This window comes from Papio anubis, chromosome 5 (genome assembly GCF_008728515.1).
Source record: "Papio anubis isolate 15944 chromosome 5, Panubis1.0, whole genome shotgun sequence".
NCBI classification, from domain to species: Eukaryota; Metazoa; Chordata; class Mammalia; order Primates; family Cercopithecidae; genus Papio; species Papio anubis.
Window position 1 is genome coordinate 64,082,748 of NC_044980.1, and position 14,038 is coordinate 64,096,785.

Here is a 14,038-nt window from a genome sequence, read left to right on the forward strand (position 1 = left end):
CCTTGACCTCCCAGGCTCAAGTGATTCTCCCACCTTAGCCCCCCAAGTAGCTGGGAATACAGGTGTGCGCCACCATGCCTGGCTAATTTTTTATTTTTTGTAGGGTTGGGGTCTCCCTGTGTTATGCTAGCTGTTCTCAAACTCCTGGGCTCAGCAATCCTACTGCTTCTATCTCTGAATATGCTGGAATTATAGGTGTGAGTCACTACACCCAACCATTACTAGGCGTTTCTGAGTGACAGTTCCCCCGTGAAAAGCCTGTCTCAATTATAAAAATATTAGTTGCTTCTTGCACTGAAGAAAAATATAATCCAGTCATAATTACAGATTGCAACGTTATGATCCTTGGTCTATGTCTTCACTAAGTCTTAAAGCTGATATGGATTATTTGGATATATGAAATGGTTCTTAGTTTGTGAATGTATTAACCTGGCCAAGGCAGATGTGTTACTTTTATTGCTATTTCTGTTAAAATATTATCATTTTTTTCTTTTGTTTTGCTTTTTTTAATAGGTAATTTTAATATTTATGTTTCAGTCCTACAGAGAGTTAAAAAAAATCATTCTAGTCTTTATGCTGGGAAGATTACAATTAATAAAAATAAGTTTGTGTTCTTTACTCCTTTAAGGTCAAGTAGACAAGTATGCACTTGCACTTACTGTAAAGTAGAAAAACAACTATTACAGAGAGAGTTTAATTTAAAAATAGTTAATTTGTAAGATTTTTAGGCCGGGTGTCTTGGCTCATACCTGTAATCCCAGCTCTTTGGGAGGCTGAGGTGAGAGGATCGCTTGAGCCCAAGAATTGTTTGAGACCAGCCTGGGCAACATGGCAAAAACCCATCTCTACGAAAAGTACAAAAAAATAGTTGAGCATGGTGGTGCATGCCTATAGTCCCAGTTACTCAAGAGGCTGAGGCTGGAGGATTGCTTGAGCTGAGATTGTACCACTGCACTCCAGCCTGGGCGACAAAGCGAGACCCTGTCTCAAAAAAAAAATTTTTTTTTTTTTAGTTTTAAAGGTTATAAATTTATGAGTATGCTGTTTCCAGAGTAGTTCAGTTATTTAGGGGAATAGATGGGAGAAAATGTGATTATATTTACATGATTTCTTTTTTTTTTCAGGTAACAGACTGGGTCGACCCATCATTTGATGATTTTCTAGAGTGTAGAGACATCTCTACTATTACTGCCACGTCATTAGGTGTGAATAACTCAAGTCATAGAAGAAAAAATGGACCTTCTACATTAGAAAGTAGTAAATTTCCAGCGAGAAAAAGAGGAAATCTGTCTTCCTTAGAACAGATTTATGGTTTAGAAAATTCAAAAGAATCTCTGTCTGAAAATGAACCATGGGTGGATAAATATAAACCAGAAACTCAGGTACTGAAAAGCATGCAGACATGTCTACATAATTTAATTTCAGGGTGCATAAGGGTGGATGGGAAGCAGAGAGATGCACATTTTCAGATTTTTTACTCATAAGAATCTTTCTAAGGGTTAGAAAAAATTCTGGATTTTTTTATTTTCCAAGGCTCAGATTTTTCTCAATAGTTACTCTAAAGTTGTATTATTAGTTATCTTAGATTTAATTTAATCCCAACATAGAATTGATCTTTTTAAAAGTTTTTGTACTAAATGTAATACTCCTCTCTACTGTCTTCTCAAAATGTATTTCTGAATTTTAAAAAATGTTATAACAACAAACTTGCCAAAATTATCATACAGAGTTATCAACTTAAGAATATAATTTTTCCATAATAGTATAAAAATTCAAGTATAATCAAAAGGACCATTTTATTATATAGATTGTTACTGATTTGCTACTTCTTTTCGTTAATAATGCTTAGGTTCATATGTGCTGATGTACCAAAAAAATCTTCAGTTAAGAAGTTTTGTTTTAAATTTGAAATTTTTGTTGTAGCATGAACTTGCTGTGCATAAAAAGAAAATTGAGGAAGTTGAAACCTGGTTAAAAGCTCAAGTCTTAGAAAGGCAACCAAAACAGGTAAGAAATGTGTTTTTAAATATTTAACATCAAATATTTTTCTTACAGTGTGTTGTTAGAAGTTAAAGTTTTATGATGATTTTGCTCAAAACAAGTCTAGATCTCCTCCAGTGGAAAGCTCCCTATTGGGGCGTGGTGACTCATGCCTGTAATCCCGGCACTTTGGGAGGCCAAGGCGGGAGGATCACTTGAGCCCAGGAGTTCAAGAGCAGCCTGGGCAACATAGGGAGACTCTGTCTCTACAGCTAATTAGCTGGGCATTGTGCATGCCACTGGTCTCAGCTACCTGGGAGGCTGAGGTGGGAGGATCGCCTGAGCCCAGGAAGTGGAAGCTGCAGTGAGCTGTGATCACACTAGTACACTCTAGCCTGGGCAACAGAGCAATACCAAAAACCATAAAAAAACAAAACAAAACAAAAAACGAAAAAAAAGCTTCCTGACTTTACTACTTCCAACTTGACTAAAAGACTCAGAGACTTTGAATTTTCCCCTTTATTTGTAACTCTTTTTCTTTATGTCTTATTGTTAGCATAAAGAATCAGTAAACCAATTAGGGTACTAGTGTATTTAGCACATCAGATTATCTCAGGCTGAGGAAAGCAGGCAAATTACATATTAGTTTCTCTACTAAATATAGCCCAAAACAGTCATTATTTATTTTAGACTGATATTTTTTGTTTCACTTCCTTACTGTACAATTACCCTGAACCTCCAAGGTAAAATATTCTCTCCTTCCATCAATCTCTCTTTTTTTTTTTTTTTTTTTTTTTTTGAGACGGAGTCTTGCTCTGTCGCCCAGGCTGGACTGCAGTGGCCGGATCTCAGCTCACTGCAAGCTCCGCCTCCCAGGTTGATGCCATTCTCCTGCCTCAGCCTCCCGAGTAGCTGGGACTACAGGCGCCCTCCACCTCGCCCGGCTAGTTTTTTGTGTTTTTTAGTAGAGACGGGGTTTCACCATATTAGCCAGGATGGTCTCGATCTGCTGACCTTGTGATCCGCCTGTCTCGGCCTCCCAAAGTGCTGGGATTACAGGCTTGAGCCACCGCGCCCGGCCCTATCTCTCTTTTTAAATGTTTTTATTTTGAGATTTTTCAAGCATAAAAGAAAATAGAATAATAAAAATATTCATATATACAGAATATACTCATTCTTTCCCACTTAAGTATTTTAAAGTAAATTATAAACATTGTGACATTTCAGTTAGACTTTTAGAGACTTCAGTATGTCTCTGTGTTTTAAAAAAAAAAATTATTTTCCTAATTAATTATGCATACCGTTATTCTCTCTAACAAAATTAACCAGGATGCCCTAATGCTATCTAATGATCAATTCATATTCACGTTTCTGCATTTGTCCCCAAAATGTCTTTTGTAGCTGGTTTGTTTCAAACAGGTTGTAATCAAGGATCAAACCTTGCGTTTGGTTGTTATATCTCTTAGGCCTTTTTTTCCCCCCTGAATCTAGTAATAGTTTACTAACCCGTTCTTTTTCTCCAAGGCACTGACTTATGAAGGAGACCAGGCCGGTTGACTTGTGGAAGTCTCACGCTGCATTTGTTAGGTTGTTTCCTCCTAATGATGATTAACTTGTTCTTCTATCCTGCATGTCCTATAACCTGAAATTTTGAATCAAGGGCTTGATTAGACTCAAGTTGAACATTTTTGGAAGAATAAAGGTCATGGTGTATGTTGTATAGTGTGTCAAGTTGGAAAGTATTTGTGGTTCTCCTGCTGTCTTAAGTTTGGTCACTAGATTGAAGAGGTGACCGTCTAAAATCTTCATTGTAGAGTAACTTTCCCTCACAACTGGCACATAATCCATGGGGAGATACTGTGGCAGCATGTGAATGCCCAGTTCTCCATCAGTCGTCTACCTAAGTGCTGTAGCTTCAATTTTCAACCCTTGCCTGAATCACTTATTTTATTAGAGTTGTAAAACAGTGACTTTCTTGTAGTTCTGTTATTTCTACAGTTATTACTGACATTTTTCTACAAAGAAAAGTTTGCCATCACTAGCTAGAGTTGTTTAGTTACCTTGAAATACATTTCCAACTAGAAAGGTAGGATGAGTTTTATATCTTTTTCTTTTTTAAAAAATAGGCTTTTGGCCGGGCGCGGTGGCTCAAGCCTGTAATCCCAGCACTTTGGGAGGCCGAGACGGGCGGATCACGAGGTCAGGCGATCGAGACCATCCTGGCTAACACGATGAAACCCCGTCTCTACTAAAAGATACAAAAAACTAGCCGGGCGTGGTGGCGGGCGCCTGTAGTCCCAGCTACTCCGGAGGCTGAGGCAGGAGAATGGCGTGAACCCGGGAGGCGGAGCTTGCAGTGAGCCGAGATCGGGCCACTGCAATCCAGCCTGGGCGACAGAGCGAGACTCCGTCTCAAAAAAAAAAAAAAAAAAAAAAATAGGCTTTTATTTTTGGAGCAGTTTTAGGTTCACAACCAAATTGAGTAGAAGGTACAGAGATATCCCACATATGCCCTGCCCCGGCACATGCATAGCCTTCTCCCTTTACTAACCTTCCCCTACCAGAGTAGTACATTGGTTAAAATTGATGAACCTACATTGACACATCACTAATACCTAGAGTCCATTGTTTACGTTAGGTTTTTCCTTTAGTTTTCAACCTTGAGATGAAGGAGTTGGTGTTTTAGTTACTTTGATGGTAACAGATCCTTCTCTTTCTTTTTTGTTTTTGAGACAGAGTCTCGCTTTGTCGCACAGGCTGGAGTGCAGTGGCGTGATCTTGACTCACTGCAGCCTGTGCCTCCTGGGTTCAAGCATTTCTCCTACCTCAGCCTTCGGAGTAGCTGGAATTACAGGTGTGCACCACCACACCCAGCTAATTTTTGCATTTTTAATAGAGACAGGGTTTCACCATGTTGGCCAGGCTGGTCTCAAACTTCTGACCTTAGGTGATCTACCTGCCTTGGCTTCCCTAAGTGTTGGGATTGCAGGCGTGAGTCATCACACCCAGCCGATCCTTCTCTCTTGAACCAAGCTCCTTTCTCTCTGGCCTGTGGATCTAAACCTTTTGGTTTAGAGCTAAGATCATGAATTCAAGATGGATTTTAAGTGTCAGCATTGGTATTCCTCTGATTCATAGAAATCTCATCTCTCTTCTCCGAATACAGATTTTTGGGCAGTCTATCTGACACACCTCTTACATCCAGGCTTTTCCTCATTGATTTGTTTTTGGTGAGCTCAGCTAATAGTTTTTATTTTTCAGTGTCTATTGTGTTTTCTCACTTAGCAATACTCTGTCAGTATAAACATTATCATGTCATAAACCTACGTTGGTGTTACTATTACTATTCTACCAGTTGGTGTTACTATTACTATTCTACCAGTTGGATAAACTTACGTACATATATATGTGTGTGTGTGTGTGTGTGTGTATATATGTATTGGGAAAAGTATTTTATGGTTTCAAAAGTTTTCCCCCTAAGGAGTATAAATCATATACTCTATTTATTTGTTTATTTAACCTTTTAGACACGGTCTTGCTAAAGACAGTTGCCTACACTGGATTGCAGAGGTGCTGTCATAGCTCACTGCAGCCTTGAACTCCTGGGCTCAAGCAGTCCTCCCACCTCAGCTTCCCGAGTAGCTGGGGACTACAAGCGTGTGCCACCACATCTGGCTAATTTTTAAAAACAATTTTGTAGAGATGGGGTCTTACGGTGTTGCCCATGCTGGTCTTGAATTCCTGGCCTCCAGCAGACCTCCCACCTTGGCATCCCACAGTGCGAGAATTAATAGGCATGAGCCACACCATGCCTGGCCCAAATCACTTACCCTTTATTTTACAGAAGTTTCAGTGATGTCAGTAATTAGAAAACGGTTTTGTTCAAAAAAATTGGGAAGATCTAGATTTATCAATGGGCAAACTAAATTTACTTTTCAAAATTTATTTTAAGTACAATATACCAAATATTTGCAGCGTTTAATTTTTCAGGACAACTTCTTTCCTTCAGAATTCAGTAAAACTCTGTTACAGTGTAGACAAATGGGATTAACAAAAGACTTCACGTTATAATGTGCTGATAAGAAACTACCTACTAGTTCTCTTACTGAAAGGGAAACTTGCTATGTGCCTATACCCACTCTGTCAGAAAACAGACACGTAAGTATATTATTACATGAGAAAAATGTATAGTACTTGTGCATAGGCTTCTTTTTCTTTGTAAAGAAGTGATCTGTCTGGTATTATAGTTATCATTATTCAAGGTAGTTATGTTCTGTAAAGTTGCTGAATTAGCAAATACTGAACCATTATTTCTAAGAAAAACACTAAATTAGGTTTCTGCAAACCTCTGGTTACAACATTTTTGTCAACCCATCAATATATAGCCTTGTTGTATATGTGTTTTTGTTTAAAGTTATTTAATGTTCAGTCATGCTTCAGTTAATGATGGGGATACATTCTGGGAAATGCGTCATTAGGTGATTTCATTGTTGTGAGAATATCATGGAATGTACTTACACAAACCTGTGGTATAGCCTATAGCCTGCTCTCCACCTAGGCTATATTTTGCTCCTGTGCTACAAACTCGTATAGCATGTTACTGTATTAAATACTGTAGGCAGTTATAACACAGTGGGAACTATATGTGTAAATAAACATACCTAAACCATACCATTAAAAAGTACAGTAAAAAGGCCAGGCTCAGTGGCTCACGCCTATAATCCAGCACTTTGGGAGGTCAAGGTGGGTGGATTACCTGAGGTAAGGAATTCAAGACCAGCCTGACCAACATGGTGAAACCCCATCTCTACTAAAAATACAAAAATTAGCCAGGCATGGTGGTGTGTGCCTGTAATCCCAGCTACACGGGAGGCACGAGAATCACTTGAAACCGGGTGGCGGAAGTTGCAGTGAGCTGAAGATAGTGCCACTGCACCCCAGCCTGGGCAACAGAACGAGACTGTGTCTCAAAAAAATAAAATAAAAAAAATTTGGTAACAACATGGTTATAAAAGATAAAAAATGCTATTATAGATTTATATAGGGAACTTACCATGAATGGAGCTTGGACTGGAAGACGGTTAAGTCAGTGAGTGTGAGTGGTTAGTGACAGTCTAAGGACATTACTGCACACTACTGTAGACTTTTATAAACATTGTACACTTAGGCTACACTAAACTTAAAAAATTTTTTATTTAATAAACCTTCACTTACTGGAACTTTTTGTAAATGCCATGTTAAGGACTTTATGTAACTTTTTTACTTAAACTTTTAGATTCCTTCATAATAACACTTAGCTTAAAACACAAATAAATGGTACAGCTGTACAAAAATATTTTCTGTCTTTATATCTTTATAAACTTTTTTGTATTAAAAAAAATTTTAAGCTTCTTTTAAAATTAAAAATGAAGACACAAACATACATATTAGCCTAGGCCTACACAGGGTTGGGGTCATTAATAGCACTGTCTTCCACCTCTACATCTTGTCCACTGGAAGGTCTTCAGAGGCAGCAACATGTAAGGAGCTGTCGTCTCTTATGACAACAGTGCCTTCTTCTGCAGTACCTCCTGTAGTACAGCCTGAGGCTGTTTTATAGTTAACTTTTGTTTTGTTTTGTTTTGTTTGAGGCAGAGTTTCACTCTTGTTGCCCAGGCTGGAGTGCAGTGGCGCGATTTCGGCTCACTGCAGCCTCCGCCTCCCTGGTTCAAGCGATTCTCTTGCCTCAGCCTCCTGAGTAGCTGGGATTACAGGAGTGCGCCACCACGCCCAAGTAGTTCTTGTATTTTTAGTAGAGACAGGGTTTCACCATATTGGCCACACTGGTCTTGAACTCCTGACCTCAGATGATCCACCTGCTTCGGCCTCCCAAAGTGCTGGGATTATAGGCGTGAGCCACCATGCCCGGCCAACTTTGTGTTTTTTTTTTAATAAGAACAAGTAGATTCTAATAATAAAGATATGGCACTGTAAATATATAAACCAGTAACATAGTTGTTTATTATAATTATCAAGCATTATATATTACACATAATGAGATATACGTGTTACACTTTTATACAGCACAGTAGGTGTGTGTACACCAGCATTACCACAAACGTGAGTGATGTTTTGCATTATTATTACTAGGAATTTTTCAACTCCACTATAATTTTATCGGACTACTGTTCATATGTGGTCCATCATTGACTGAAAGTTGATTATCTGGCACCTGACTGTATATTGTTGATCCATATAATTTGAACTCATAGTGAACAGCACTATAACTCACACACTGCCCTTTTCAAAAGTGGAACAGGCTCTCTTTGTCCAAGGTACATAGGTTCTTATTAAAGGAAAACAAATAAGCAAGAATTATAGCCTGCCATAGTATGTAGGAAATCTTTTGATATTTCTGTAGCTTTAACTTTTTTTAAAAAAATCAAATTTACAGTATCAGGGAATGTTACTGGGATTAACAATCTCTAGTCTCTCATTAGAGTCCTATCTCTAGTAAATACGTTTGTTTTCTTTTCTTTTCTCTTTACTTTTCTTTTTTTTTTGAGACAGGATCTCACTTTAATGCCCAGGATGGAGTGCAGTGGCACAATCTTGGCTCATTGCAGCCTCCACCTCCCAGGCTGAAGCGATTCTTCCACCTCAGCCTCCTGACCAAGTGGGACTATAGGCGCACACCATGCCCGGCTAATTTTTGTATGTTTTTTGTAGAGACAGGGTTTTGCCATGTTGAACAGACTGGTCTGAAATTCCTGGGCTCAAAAGAATCCACCTGCCTCAGCCTCCCAAAATGCTGGGATTACAGGTGTGAGCCACCGTGCTCTTCCCGAATATGTATCTTAATATGCATTTCTTAAAGAATTTAGTAACCAAACTGAAGTCTTTCCATGAGAATATTGTATTTGTATAACAGTAAATTATATCATCCAATGAGATGTCTATATTAAGAATAAATTTTGCTGGGCACGGTGGCTCACTCCTGTAATCCCAGCACTTTGGGAGGCTGAGGTGGGCAAATAATGAGGTCAGGAGATTGAGACCATCCTGGCCAACACAGTGAAACCCCATCTTTACTGAAAATACAAAAGAATTAGCCGGGCGTGGTGGTGGGCGCCTGTAGTCCCAGCTACTCGGGTGGCTGAGGCAGGAGAATGGCGTGAACCGAGGAGGCGGAGCTTGCAGTGAGCCAAGATTGCGCCGCTGCCCTGCAGCCTGGGTGACAGAGCAAGACTCCGTCTCAAAAAAAAAAAGAGTTCAGGTAACCTCTAAAAATCTTTGTTTTAGACATCACCTCCCTAATTTAGCCAAAGTGTGGTGGTTTTAATTTGGCTACTAAGTAGTCCTTGGGAGGGACATAATGCAAAAATTGAGAAATTATCAGAAGCAGAATTTAGAGTTGAAGAATTACGATTCTCTTATTTCCATATTTGCAGATGTTTTTGTATGGAAAATGGGGGAAAAAACAATTAAAAAAAGAAAAAATAAAGTTGGTTTATTCCAGCAAGCATTATTATGAAATTTTAATTGCTTATATGAGACATTCAGCAAATATTTATAGAAGTAAATGATATTTAGAATGAAAAGTCAGAAATAATATGCTAGCATTCCAGTGATTTTGGTTTTTAATTAATAATTTGTATTTGATTTTAGGGTGGATCTATTTTATTAATAACAGGTCCTCCTGGATGTGGAAAGACGACGACCATAAAAGTACTATCAAAGGAGCATGGTATTCAAGTACAAGAGTGGATTAATCCAGTTTTACCAGATTTCCAAAAAGATGATTTCAGGGAGATATTTAATACTGGTAAGATTGGCTGTGAAGGTAGTGGAAGTAGTGGGAAAAACCCATGCTTAAGGGAGCTTTCAGATAAACTTCTATGAGTGCATTTTTTCCCGTACTTCCCACTTTCAGAGGGATGGAATTTCACAGGCCAGGTGCGATGGCTTTCACATGGGAGGCTGAGGCAGGAGGATTGCTTCAGGCCAGGAGTTAAAGACCAGGCTGGGCAACATACAAAGGCCTGTCTGCAAAAATAAAAAAATTAGCTAGGTATAGTGTTGTGCACCTGTAGTTCTAACTACTGAAGGGCTGAGGTGGGAGGTGGGAGAATCAGTTGAGCCTATGAGTTCAGGGTTGCAGTGAGCTATAATTGTGCCATCGTGCTCCAGCCTGGGCAACAGAGTGAGACACTGTCCCAAAAAATAAATAAATAAAAGTTATTTCAGGAGAAGGAAAGAAAGCATGTCTCCAGTGGAAGAGAATGGAATTTTTTGAAGATTAAGTCTTAACTGTTTTGTTAACATGTTCCATTTGCATTATTTATCTACTTTTTACTAAGATCTGGCTAGGAGGTTAGACAGTATTAACTAAGGTATTTTATTTGTTAAATCAAGCCTTAAGATGTGTTAAAAAGAACTTGCCCCCCAAGAAGATAGCTTAGATCAGTAAATACCTGTTAGAACAATATCAAATGAAAGCAAAAGAACAGAGATGTCTTTGGAATTTGGAAGGAGGCCTTAAGATAACGATTTAAAAATTGATAATAGTAACAATCTTATTTATTTATTTATTTATTTATTTATTGAGACAGAGTCTCACTCTGTCACCCAGTCTGGAGTGCAACCTCTACCTCCCAGACTCAAGCTGTTCTCATACCTTAGCCTCCTGAGTAGCTGGGATTACAGGCCACCGCAACCAGATAATTTTTGTATTTTTAGTAGAGATGGGGTTTTTGCCATGTTAGCCAGGCTGGTCACGAACTCCTGACCTCAAGCAATCCACCCGCCTCTACCTCCCAAAGTGCTGGGATTGTAGGCGTGAGCCACCATGCCCGGCAATAGTACCAGTTTAAAGATGTAATACGTTATAAGTTCATGCATATGCTTATGTACTTTAGCACTATCATTTTATCTTTCATAGTTTTTCATATTGCAACTCTAGGTGGTGAAACACTAGGGACAGCCGGATCTCCTAGGCCATTTTGAAGGGAAAGGTTTCTGTAGAAGGATAATTTTTTTTTTTTTTTGAGATGGAGCCTTGCTCTGTTGCCAGGCTGGAGTGCAGTGGCGCGATCTTGGCTCACTGCAGCCTCTGCCTCCCGGGTTCAAACAGTTCTCCTGCCTCAGCCTCCAAGTAGCTGGGACTGCAGACCACCACACCCAGCTAATTTTTTTTGTACTTTTAGCAGAGATGGGGTTTCACCATGTTGGCCAGAATGGTCTCGATCTCTTGACCTCGTGATCCGCCCACCTTGGCCTCCCAAAGTGTTGGGATTACAGGCATGAGCCACCGCGCCCGGCCGACTTGTGGAAGGATAATTTTATTTTAATGTGGAGTGTTCCTCAAAATCCCTTGTCTGGACTCTTTAATGCACTCCCTTATGCTACTAGTATTCCTTCCTGCTGGTGCTTTTGCTGTTTTCTTTTCCTTATTATTATTATTATTATTATTATTAATTTTGAGACAAAATCTTACTCTGTCACCCAGGCTGGAGTGCAGTGATTTGGCTCACTGCAAGCTCCACGTCCTGGGTTCAAGCAATTCTCCTGCCTCAGCCTCCCAAGTAGCTGGGATTACAGGCGCCCACCACTATGCCCGGCTTATTTTTGTATTTTTTTAGTAGAGATGGGGTTTCACCATGTTGGTCAGGCTGTTTTTGAACCCCTGACCTCAGGTGATCCAACTGCCTCGGCCTCCCAAAGTGCTGGAATTACAGGCGTGAGCCACCACACCCAGCCCATTATTATTATTATTATTTTAAGAGACAAAGTCTTACTATGTTGTCCAGAATGAACTTGAACTTCTTAAGCACTTAAGGGATTCTCATGACCCAGCCTCTGGAGTAGCTGGACTACAGACATGTGTTCCTGCACCTGGCTTTTACTGCTTTCTAAATAGTAGCATTACTTTTGACAGTCTGATAAGCCTTAATTTAAACAGTCTTCCATATGAAACATGCCTTCAGAGAGCTTCCGTCATTCTCAAGTTCACTAATCAGTCAGTCATTCTGTTTTTTTTTTTTTTTTTTTTTTTTGAGGCGGAGTCTCGCTCTGTCGCCCAGGCTGGAGTGCAGTGGCGCGATCTCGGCTCACTGCAAGCTCCGCCTCCCGGGTTTACGCCATTCTCCTGCCTCAGCCTCCCGAGTAGCTGGGACTACAGGCGCCGCCACCACGCCCGGCTAATTTTTTTTTTTTTGTATTTTTAGTAGAGACGGGGTTTCACTGTGTTAGCCAGGATGGTCTCGATCTCCTGACCTCGTGATCCGCCCGTCTCGGCCTCCCAAAGTGCTGGGATTACAGGCTTGAGCCACCGCGCCCGGCCAGTCATTCTGTTTTTGTTGTTAAACCTTTATCACTCCAGTCTGGCCAACATGGTGAAACCCCGTCTCTACTAAAAATTCAATAATTAGCCAGGCATGGCAATGCGTTCCTGTAATCCCAGCTACTCAGGAGGCTGAGGCGGGAGAATCGCTTGAACCTGGGAGGCGGAGGTTGCAGTGACCCAAGATTGTGCCACTGCACTTCAGTCTGGGCGACAGAGTGAGATTCTGTCTCAAACAAACAAACCAAACCAAACCCTTATCACTGAAAGTAATTCATTAATAGGCTTGAACTCCTTTAGAGATTCTTCATTGGGTAGGCCAAAGTCATAAATATTTTTACCAATTGTATGAATGTTATGCTGACGGCTGTGTTCTTAGGTCAGTTAACTCCATGTTACACAGGGTCTCTCTCTGTCACCCAGGCTGGACACAATCTCGGCTCACTGCAACCTCTACCTCCTGGGCTGAAGCTTTCCCCCCGCCTCAGCGCCGCAAGTAGCTGGGACTACAGGCACAAGCCTCCACGCCTGGCTAATTTTTGTATTTTTTTGTAGAGACTGGGTTTCACCATGTTGCCCAGGCTGCTCTTGCATTCCTGAGGTCAAGCGATCCACCCGCCTCAGCCTCCCAAAGTGCTGGGATTACAGGCGTGAGCCACTGCACCTGGCTACATGTTGACTCTTGTCTTTTGAAAGGAATATCCTATTTTAAATTTAAATGATTTTTCCTAATTAGGAAACAGTCTACAGTATTGTGAGATGCATCAAATGTGTGTGTGTGTGCATACAGTTGTTTAATATTAATGTACATAATTTGTTGAAAATAAAAGTGGTTATGTGTTTCCTTTCAGAATCAAGCTTCCATATGTTTCCCTATCAGTCTCAGATAGCAGTTTTCAAAGAGTTTCTACTAAGAGCGACAAAGTATAACAAGTTACAAATGCTTGGAGATGATCTGAGAACTGATAAGAAGATAATTCTGGTTGAAGTAAGGACAAATTTTAAAATCTTTTTTTAATTTTATTTTATTTTTTATTTGAGACGGAGTCTTGCTCTGTCAGTGTCACCCAGGCTGGAGTGCAGTGGCGCAATCTTGGCTCACTGCAAGCTCCACCTCCCAGGTTTACGCCATTCTCCTGCCTCAGCCTCCCCAGTAGCTGGGACTACAGGCGCCCGCCACCATGCCCGGCTAATTTTTTCTATTTTTTAGTGGAGACGGGTTTCACCATGTTAGCTAGGATGATGTCGATCTCCTGACACCTCATGATCTGCCCGCATGGCCTCCCAAAGTGCTGGGATTATAGGCATGAGCCATTGTGCTCGGCCTAAAATCTTTTTTTTTTTTTTTTTTTTTTTTTTGAGACAGTCTTGCTTTAACCCCTAGGTTGGAGTGCGGTGGTGCAGTCTTGGCTCACTACAACCTCCGCCTCCTGGGTTGAAACAATTCTCATGCCTCAGCCTCCCCGAGTAGCAGGGATTACAGGAACCTGCCACCATGCCGGCCTAATTTTTGTATATTTAGTAGAGATGGAGTTTTGCCATGTTGGCCAGGCTGGTCACGGACTCCTGACCTCAAGGTAATCTGCCTGCCTTGGCCTCCCGAGTGCTGGGATTACACATGTGAGCCACTGCACCCAGCCAACTTTTAAAATCTTGCTGTAGGTATTGACTAAACAATTGTGAGATATAGCTTACATGATAATGTTAATTGTCTCTATAGTAGTGATATTGGTAAAA

General features: G+C 40.5%; 1 protein-coding gene across 15 annotated transcripts in view; it reads left to right on the forward strand.

Moving 5' to 3' along the window:
* The window catches only part of RAD17 (RAD17 checkpoint clamp loader component), a 46,786-nt gene that overhangs the window by 2,909 nt on the left and 29,839 nt on the right, over positions 1-14,038 (forward strand). For all 15 annotated transcript variants that reach the window (XM_009208572.3, XM_009208569.4, XM_021939419.2 and 12 more), the window contains 4 exons: positions 1,125-1,382; positions 1,924-2,007; positions 9,628-9,784; positions 13,153-13,289. In XM_009208572.3, coding sequence (XP_009206836.2) covers positions 1,125-1,382; positions 1,924-2,007; positions 9,628-9,784; positions 13,153-13,289 — 636 coding nt within the window. The remainder of the gene's footprint in view (positions 1-1,124; positions 1,383-1,923; positions 2,008-9,627; positions 9,785-13,152; positions 13,290-14,038) is intronic.